Source organism: Branchiostoma belcheri, unplaced genomic scaffold (assembly GCF_001625305.1).
Source record: "Branchiostoma belcheri isolate BF01 breed outbred unplaced genomic scaffold, Haploidv18h27 scaffold19, whole genome shotgun sequence".
Classification (NCBI taxonomy): Eukaryota; Metazoa; Chordata; class Leptocardii; order Amphioxiformes; family Branchiostomatidae; genus Branchiostoma; species Branchiostoma belcheri.
The window spans coordinates 1700571-1710268 of record NW_017803379.1 but is presented as its reverse complement, the minus strand read 5'-3'; the positions used below and the strand labels follow the sequence as shown (position 1 = coordinate 1710268).

At 40.7% G+C, this 9698-nt stretch overlaps 2 protein-coding genes across 2 annotated transcripts in view; one reads left to right on the top strand and one right to left on the bottom strand.

Moving 5' to 3' along the window:
* Positions 1 to 3864, bottom strand: part of LOC109468022 (kinesin-II 85 kDa subunit-like) — a 13744-nt gene extending 9880 nt beyond the window's left edge. The window contains exons 1-4 of the mRNA XM_019766228.1: positions 3752 to 3864; positions 3219 to 3270; positions 2805 to 2878; positions 2392 to 2439 (exon numbers count right to left, since the gene is read on the bottom strand). Coding sequence (XP_019621787.1) covers positions 2392 to 2439; positions 2805 to 2878; positions 3219 to 3270; positions 3752 to 3754 — 177 coding nt within the window. The 5' untranslated portion in view covers positions 3755 to 3864. The remainder of the gene's footprint in view (positions 1 to 2391; positions 2440 to 2804; positions 2879 to 3218; positions 3271 to 3751) is intronic.
* A 374-nt stretch (positions 3865 to 4238) lies between these two features.
* LOC109467945 (pleiotropic regulator 1-like) lies at positions 4239 to 9479 on the top strand. Its single transcript, XM_019766119.1, has 13 exons — positions 4239 to 4484; positions 4651 to 4757; positions 5097 to 5218; positions 5351 to 5407; positions 5692 to 5858; positions 6228 to 6419; positions 6584 to 6733; positions 7140 to 7241; positions 7398 to 7490; positions 7600 to 7718; positions 7945 to 8084; positions 8458 to 8651; positions 8899 to 9479. Exons 1-13 carry the CDS (start codon positions 4476 to 4478, stop codon positions 8956 to 8958), a joined length of 1512 nt encoding a protein of 503 aa, XP_019621678.1. The 5' UTR covers positions 4239 to 4475; the 3' UTR covers positions 8959 to 9479.
* The last annotated feature ends 219 nt before the right edge of the window (positions 9480 to 9698 follow it).

Below are 9698 nucleotides of genomic sequence, written 5' to 3'. Positions count from 1 at the left end.
AACCTCACCAAACAATAAAACACATTTCCCTAACAATAAAGTACTTGGCGTTGTCCACCAGATGTCCTAAGAAAACAACAGGACTATTTCATAAGGTGTGGATGAGAAAATGACGACCAACAATATGATCATAGAAATGGTGAAATACGGTGACTTCTACTAGCCGATCATTGATCGCTTACCTGTTGCAAATTATTTGGTCTGGCTTGATTCGTATCAGCTTAATTCTTACCTTTGTTGTGTTCAGACGTGCTCTTTCGAAGTTTTCTACCGTCATTAATTTGTCGAAATGCGAAACGTAGTCTGGGTACCATTCTGCTTAGTACACAACACTTTACGTCCGCTCCCACAGTCGCACCGATCACACAGATTTAAGGGGAAAACAACAACAATACAGTCCCTCTCAGGACTAAGTGGTCTAACCTGGCCCCAATGTCGTTGTCAATTACGACCCGCGGGCGCGCACACGCCAAGACAATAATTTATTCAATTTGGAAACTTTCTTGTAGCTCTGTATCATACATATAATGAGTAAAGTCGGGGTAGTTGTAAAAATAATAATGAATATATAGGTTATTATATCATAGTATTCTTCTGCAATATACATATTCTATGAGATGGTTCCAACACGCCGCAGGAATGAGTTTGGCAGGAAACGTGATGCATTCTGGGGCGTTCCTTCAGAGGACAATGACCCCTTGGATGCGTGCGTCAACCCAAACAGGCTCGGCGTCTTTTAGATTTCTACAAATTGTAAGCCACCAACAAATTATCAAAAGAAAGCTAAATCCTTCAACATATAAATTTGGATAGACTTTAAGGTCATATAAATTATCCTTCTAAATTTTACGATCAATCTGAACAAATAAATTGGAACGGTGTACTAGAACGCAGCTTGTGAACGTGTCTACCAAAAATACAGAAAACATACACAAGACATTGTCACAACCTACCTGTTCTCGGTGGAAGAACTTGATACCCACGGTAAGCCTCTGAGTGCTATCGATGGGTTCCGTGTTCGGCACATGTACCGGCAACATGTGGATGGTGGACCGATCGGCTGGCCATGCTACATCGTGTTTCATTTTCCCACATCACACATACCAAAGATATAGAAAATGTCTTTATTTGAACAGGAACGTTTATCAACCTGTTTTATTTGCAGTATATTATAGTCTTTATAGATTCCGGGCACCCCGTGAGGCCGGCTCCCTTGCTGGCTCGTAGGCGTCTTAATATTTGGGCGCCATTTTGTTTACTTTGTTTAGAATATTTGCCCAGACGCTTTTTATGTCTTACACCATGTAATTTCCCTGCGTTGATTAACAACGTAAGACCAGTGATGCCATCTATGAACATTTTCCACACACTACTTCAAGTTCATGTCTTTAACATTGTGTAAATGTTGATTTTCTTTGTTGTTTGTGAAACGCAAATTATGAGGAGCGAGTAAGCCGCGACTCCAGCGAATTTGTACGCCAGGTAGCATATTGTCCAAAAACGTCTGTTTTTTTCTAATTTCTTTTACACAATAGCAATGTGAATACCAACGCAGGGCACATGAATAAAATCTATTCTACCTTAGCCCCATTTTTGTTGTGTTGTCTGGCTATTTGTTGGCGTCACGTATACATGGGCGCCATCTTGTTTTTTTTACGATATGCGTAGATCGAAGTTACAGATAAGGTTTATTTTGAGGTTTAACCGCTAATTTCCCTATATAAATGATAGTATGTCATTCTCCATAGCTATCACTGAGTATATTTGCAGTTTATTTGGAATTATCCAGGTGCATGTAGTGCTGGCGCTTTCTCTGAGTTCCATGTTCCCAGTTTCTGTAAATCGAATGAATTTTCTGTAAAACCCTGCAGAGAAAGAAGAACATTGAGTTAAACTGTATCAATTTGCGATCTTTTTCTAATCTATAGCTGATCATGAACACTATACAGCTGATCTATATTTACAAATCTAGTTCAGTTGATGGAATGCAAGTGAACGTCGTTAAATGTCTGCCGAAGTTCCGGTAGAGAGCCGTGCGCGGCCCCGGGTAAGTCTGGAAAGCTTCGCACATATATGGTTACCGTACGTGTGCGCGGCCCAGCGTAAGATCGACGATATTCGCACGAATAGGGTAGTCTGCGCGCCCCCGCTCTCAGGTGAAGAAACTCGCAGCCTGCGACTTTCGTCCCCTAGGACGACGAAACTCGCTGTGCGATTCTCTGCAAATCGCATACGATTACATAGCTCAAATGTATATCATATAGCCATATAATCTTTGAGAAGTATTTGGCATGGTTACAAGATATCTATGAGATGAAATAGTTAGTAAAAATTGTGTGGGCATTGCCCATGCTAGATAATCAACAGTTTTATCTCTACCATCCAACTTACATTGGCAACATCCCAGAAGTAACTTCCATCTGTAGAGAAGGCCTGCTCCTGAAATATAGACAGTACAGTCATGTTAGATGGTTAAAACAATAGACAGGCAAACATATCTGTCCTTGGTGCTGAACGCCATCCACACACAGGAAAACATATCTGTCCTTGGTACTGAACACCCACATCACACACAGGAAAACGTAGTAACTTCTCACAGACTCTGTGCAGGCAAATGGACCTTCTTTGGCTGGCCAACTTCCATGGCCAATTATATCCCATTTTTAGGCCAATTTCTACTATCTACTCAGCCTGCAAAGGAGTCTGATGGAGACTATGCTACATAGGACACATCTGTAAGCTGACTCAGGTCTTTTACGGAGTAAATAAGATCAGGTCTGAACCTAAGCACTGTCAGGTCTCACCTTTCCTCCCTGTACCACAACCTTGTCTCCAGTCACTTTCACTGCCCTGGAAGCATTTTTGCCCTTCTCGCTTTCTGCAATAAAATCCACATTCAACACTTTATGAGAAAAAGAAAAGGATTAAAGATTACCAAATACACTTAGAGAAAACTGAAGGATTCCTGATAATGCTACAACTTTTCAACTACCCTTTCTGGATTTCTTCTTATGATTTTGTCTCTTTTATGAAGTTCTGGGTCATAAAAAGAATGACTTTTGTGGAACTCACTCACACACTCACTCACTCACTGTCCGGTTTATCGTCTGTTGTTCCCCGTCTTCCGAGGAATTTTACAACCAGGCCATAAAAAATTGTATTTTAAATTCTAGGGATAGAAATGCATCGATGATCCATTCTTGACATTAAAGACTGACCTGTGAAGGGACGACACCTCACGACTGCCTGAACTGAACACTTCTCCCCTGACTGGAACATAGCAGGAAATACATTATATAATGTTACATAAAGACTTGGCATGATCAAATCGGAGGACACGTAGTGAAAATAGGTCATGATCAATAGTTGGCTGTTCAATACAATGTACCTTTTACTTCCTGGTCTCTGACATATGAAGTTTTTCCATAGTACAAATAGGATACTATGTTAGTATTGTTACAAGACAAGAAAACACAAGGAGACATCTTCCTGTTGATACCAAGAAGGTCTCTTTAAACATTCTTGTTGATACAAAGCACCAAAAACATGAATTTGTACCTGACAGGAATGTTTGTTTTTGTTTCTCTCTCTTTAGTTAATATGAACTCAAGGAAAACCATGAATTTGAATGCCTTTCAAAATACTCCATAGCTCTTTGTTGAATACACATGTCTTACCACCAAATGCAACAGTCATTAAGGCTAAAAGAGACGAAAAGTTAGGGTACATTGAGTTCAATGTGTGCACTTACCATGTTATCTCTTGTGGTATGTCTTTTCTGGAACTTCACTCTTTGCACCTCCAGAAATGTTGTGGTAATGAGTTTAATTGTGGGCTGCCCTGAACAGACAGGACATTGTGCCTAAGAACATGTTTAAAACCATTGCAAATATCTTGCGTATTTCACAATAACTCAGTTGTATAGTATACGACATCCTTGAAACAGTCTTTTTTACTATCATCAAAGAATACATTTTTTTTCTAAAACATGAGTTATACAGGAGGATAAGTTACGGCATTACGTAAATAAAATGTAAGACAGTCACTGGCGTACCATGTAGCTAGGTAACCCTGACGTCATTTCCCACTTCTCGTGAAGTCTCGCGTAACTGCTTTCTATCTTAAATCATCTTTTATATTAGATTCAGCGAGCCTTTTGATAATCCGGAGGACACTTGACATTTTTTAGTGATATATGTTGGACTTTTAAGATGGAAGTTGTTGTTATTTACCTATTTTGATGCACTTTTCGGGAAGTTATCAGCATTATTTGGTCACGTGACAAACGAGAGTTGTGAAGTGAAGATGGCGGCGTCCAGCTGAAAATTCATCGCTTTTGTTCAATTTCTTCGTTTTACCGGGAATATTTGTGTCTTGTAGAGACCCAAAGCCTCATAACATACAGGGACGGGTCTAGTGTGTATTACAAACAAAATTTTGTTTAACTAAGATTCTGATCAAGCCAGAAATTCAAGATGGTTGAGGTACGTTATCTACTTACGTTTCCACGCTTTCCATGTGGGGAGGGGGGCAGTTGTTGCTTTTCTTCGTCTTTCCTTTTATACTTTGAAATACACACAATGACAAGGATCGGATCATATTAGGTGTGTTGTTCCATATTGTAACCGATCCGTTGTTTGTCCCACACAGGAAGTGACCAAGCACTCCGTGCATACCTTAGTGTTCAGGTCACTGAAGAGAACCCACGACATGTTCCTGTCAGATCATGAGAAGCCTGTGGCCAGGGATGCAACCAGGTAGTACTTGGAAACGCACATCATAAAAATGTTATTTCCCATGTTGTTGTTTTGACTAGTTATGAGCACAGCAACATGATAAAAGCATATCAAATCTCATACAGGGCTCTGTGCAAATCTTTCCTTTCAGCTAGAGACTAAAATTTCAAGATTGTAAAAAGAAAGAGAGAAATGTTGTAATATGTGCAAAATGTTTTTTTTTTCAACCAAACAGTTTAAGTTAAGCTTCATCAGATTTATTCATTTGACTTCCCAATAGCCACCTGTGAATGTTCATACCTTATTGAAGCCAGTTTAGCAACGTATTATTGAATCTTAACAAGCCATAATTTTTTCCAGTGATGCGGTAAAAAGAAACTGTAAGGCACATGACGAGTATGGGCCTGTCATGAACCTGGTGGAAGAGACACGTGTTGAGAGACAACAGCCGACGAACGCTTACCCAGACCCCCACCAACCTGGTACGACCCGGAACTTCAACTTTTCCTGTCTGCTTTGGCAGCAGTGTGCATGTCAGAATGTCTTACATCTTTTCATTTGAATTTTCCTAGCAATGAAACATGTAGAAATCTGTTTTCTCATTGTATCCCCAGAGTTCCAGATGAACAACCCTGTGATGTTAGGAGTCCATCCCTACCCCAGTGTGCCAGGTACGTCTTTATACACTTAGTCTAGTGTCAGTGGTGTGTCCTGTCATTTACTTTGGTTTGGAAGTTATTGAGTATTATTCATAATCCCAAAAATATATCTACAATGCATGTCCTACTGAAACATTGAAACATTGCTGAAGTTACACTGCTTGAGATATTAACGGATGGATTGACTACCCAAGTTGTATGTCACATTGACATCTCTACATCCTAACTGATTTTGTGTCACTGACTACATTTGGTTCCCCAACCTTCTTGTTCCCCAACCTTCTTGTTGCGTGCAGGTGTAGAGTTAAGTGCAGACACCATGGCCCAGCTACGAGGTCCCAGTGATGCTGGTATCCAGGACGTGATGCGCGCCCTGCCCCCCTCTCAGGCCAAACTGGAGGCTGAGCGGACGGCAGCCAGCGTAGCTGATATCCACAGACACCACGGGCCGGAACGATCCATGGTAGGATTTTGTCTATTTTATTAGTGACCATCAGCAATACAATAGCTTTCCCGAAGAGACAAATGTACTCCTTAGTGGAACAAGTCCACTGGCACGTTATCTGTCTATTTGGCCAATTTCCACTCTTTCCAGTTGCTTCTGAAACCTGTTAGATGCTAGCAATACAAGAGGGACTGTGAAATGTTCTCATTATAAACTACAGGTCAAAGGTCTCAGTCATCTGTGTTGTTTTAGTATAGTAATTTCTTTCAGTGCGTGTTATGCAATGTATTGTGGCAGATTGCTTTGGCTCAATTCAGCCTTTTAGAGTATGTCATAAGCTACATATTTCCCTTCCAAGAAATTTATTTGTGTTTTTTCACTTTCCAGGCACTGGTGGCAGTAGACAAAACTAAGGGAGCCATGGTTCCAAGGAAGGCCCCCACCATGCCCAAGCCCCAGTGGCACTCTCCCTGGAAGTTGCACAGGGTGATCAGTGGTCACCACGGCTGGGTCAGGTGTTTAGACTTCGAGCCTGGCAACCAGTGGTTTGTCACAGGGTCTAATGATAGAGTCATAAAGGTGGGAAAATGCTCTCTCAGTCTACTATTGTTTGTTTTTTTACTGTCTGGATTTCCATTCCATTTTCAGGTTCATAATATCATGGTGCTACTCTATATTCTGTCACACTTGGGTGTGTTACATTGAAGGATTCACAATTTGCTGTGCTATTTTCCCATGCCCAGATCTGGGACCTGGCCAGTGGTCGGCTGAAGCTGTCCCTGACTGGACACATCAGCACAGTGAGGGGCGTGGTGGTGTCGCCACGCCAACCATACCTCTTCTCCTGCGGGGAAGACAAACAGGTGAAGTGTTGGGACCTGGAGTACAACAAGGTGTGTTCACAACTTTTTAGAGAAGATATTCAATGACAAGTGTTTGATCGTCAACTTTCTTTTCAGCACTCAGAACTTCAGACATTCTGGCAGTATTGTAGAACCAGAATTGTCAAGTCTCTATCAAATTTTGAAACTTCAATATACAGTACATGTACTACCCTGCTCAATGAAGCTCCAAATGTCCTCTAAATTCCATAAAAGATGGTGTCTCCTTTGTTTTACTGTTTGCATTTTTAATTAACATTTCACAAAGGACAAGGACAATGTGGCATACACTCAACTCAAGTTACAAATTTTGTTTCACCACATACGCACAAAACAACATTATTCAAGTGATTTGTACAGTCTTTTCTATGCTAACAATAACAAAATCTGTTTTGTTGTATATGTTTTTTTTCTGCAGGTGATCCGACATTACCACGGGCACCTTAGTGCCTGTTATGCCATTGACCTTCACCCCACCATAGACGTCCTGGTCACCTGTGGGAGAGATGCCTCTGCAAGGGTAAGACTTTAGTTACCTGGATTGTACATAATTTTAAGTATAGCTCATGCTTTATGAAAACTTGCAAAATTCTATCAGTGCTTTGTTCAGCTTCCTCTCTCATTAATTCTATGTTATGTATGTTTGTAACTGATAACTGATGTGTTATTTTCCTAGGTGTGGGACATGCGGACCAAAGCTAACATCCACTGCCTGTCAGGACACACCAACACTGTGGCTGATGTCAAGTGCCAGGCTACAGAACCACAGGTATGGTACATTACGGTTTATTGGCTCACAGATGGTACATAAGGGTTTGACTTGAGAGAAACTATCATTGTTTTGATGACACATTGATTACGTTGTTGTTTGTGTTTAGATTATTACTGGCAGCCATGACTGCACTATCCGACTGTGGGACTTGGTGGCAGGAAAGACACGGGCAACCCTGACCAACCACAAGAAGAGTATCAGATCCATCGTGCTGCATCCAAAACTGTAAGTCCTAATCATGTCATTGACTGTGTATTGTCTTCATTGTTTCTGTTGTTACTTCTTTTATCACTTGTTTTCATAACTGCAGAGATAACATGTGGATTTGTCCTATTTGTAATGGAATGGTGAAAAACAAATGTACATGATGTGCTTGTGCCTCATACAGTAGTACCTCTACAGATTGCTAGATGGCGTTCATGTACAATAAAACTTTTCTACTTTTTGGCAGCTACATGTTTGCATCAGCCTCCCCAGACAACATCAAACAGTGGAAGTTCCCTGATGGAAACTTCCTGCAGAACCTGTCTGGTCACAACGCCATCGTCAACACACTGGCACTGAACCAGGACGGCGTGCTGGTATCTGGAGGTAAGCTAGACATTGTTTTCTCAGGGTTAATCGTCTACTTGTATTACAGTTTACCAGTGTTGTGGTTTTGTCGAGACTTGACAGGCGGTTTACCTTCTTTTAGGTGTTTGTAATTGTGACCATGGAAGATTTTATTGAGTATTAGATAGTGTTATTTAAATACAATGTATTGTATTTAGTACAGTTTGCTCAGGCTAATCAAGTAAAAAAACAAGTGAATACTGTTCATGGGCTGTCATTATTTTGAGTCAGTGACAGCTTTTCAGTGTATCTGACATATCTTACGTAATGTTAAGAGGTGGGGAGTTTCAATAAATTGTAGTCAATGTTGTATCAGAATTCTGTGATGTTTAACCTCCCTTTCCTCCCCCAGCTGACAACGGCACGCTGCACTTCTGGGACTGGAGAACAGGATACAACTTCCAGCGGATCCACTCGGCCGTGCAGCCCGGCTCTCTGGACAGCGAGTCCGGCATCTACGCCGCAAAGTTCGACCTGAGCGGCACGCGGCTCCTCAACTGTGAGGCCGACAAAACCATCAAGATTTACAAGGAAGACGAGACAGCGGTGGGTGCAACTGGTTGTCTTGAAATTGATTTTACTTTGACTTTGCTTTTTTTTTTTAAATGCTGCAAGCAATGTAGTCAGCCTTTTCACTTTTTTTAAGAAAACAAGCTGTGAAGTATCCAAGGCATACCATAAAGATTAGTGACTCATCAAAAAAATGTTTTACTGTTACTTGGAAATTAGGTGAAATGTAGATAGTACTGTACTTGAATAATCTCTACATATGTGTGCTTCTTTTATACTACAGTCTGAAGAGACCCACCCAGTCAACTGGAAGCCGGAGATCATCAAGAAGAAGAAATACTGATCATTGAGGTGCCCCCCTCCCCTCCATGCCATGTTTATCTTACTCACACATGTAAAAACTGACAGAGTCCTAAAAGTCGCAAGCTTTGCCTCGAAGATCCCAAATGTACATTTACTAAACAAATACTAGTAGCTAAAGAACCAAAAAGATATTCTTTGGCAAAGCAATACACATCTGCTGTCTGTATGTGTTGGATACTTTGGTGACATAAGAAAGGTTAGGGAATATTTTTAGGGCCATTTCTAGCTATTAAAAGAAGACATTTGAAGGAAAATCTAAGCAGAAAAGTGTATGGTTTTCGATTCAAGGAATGACACAAGAGACAAAAGCTGTGATTATTTTCATATGCATGTAACCTTACCTGTAAAACTGACTTTCACTACATTATGTGTGTGTAGGCTTTACGACACTTCAGGATAACCTATTTGTAAAAGTGGTATCAGGAGTGTGTTTGTCAGCCAGAACTGAAGCTAGAAGTAGAACCCATGTATTGTAAAGCAATTAAAACTATCACACGGGAATCCTTCTACCATGCAAGTGTCATTCTTGAGGCTACAAATGTATTTTGAAGCAATGATATCACTATTATCAGTAGATCAACAAAACTCAGTAGAGAGTAAAGACGTTGCTCACTCCCTTGGTGCAGTACTCCAACTGATAGACAGGTGATGCTTGAAAACACAAGTTTGCTGCCTCAGTGGTGATTATTAAAGTAGGTTGAAACTTTTAACATAACATAA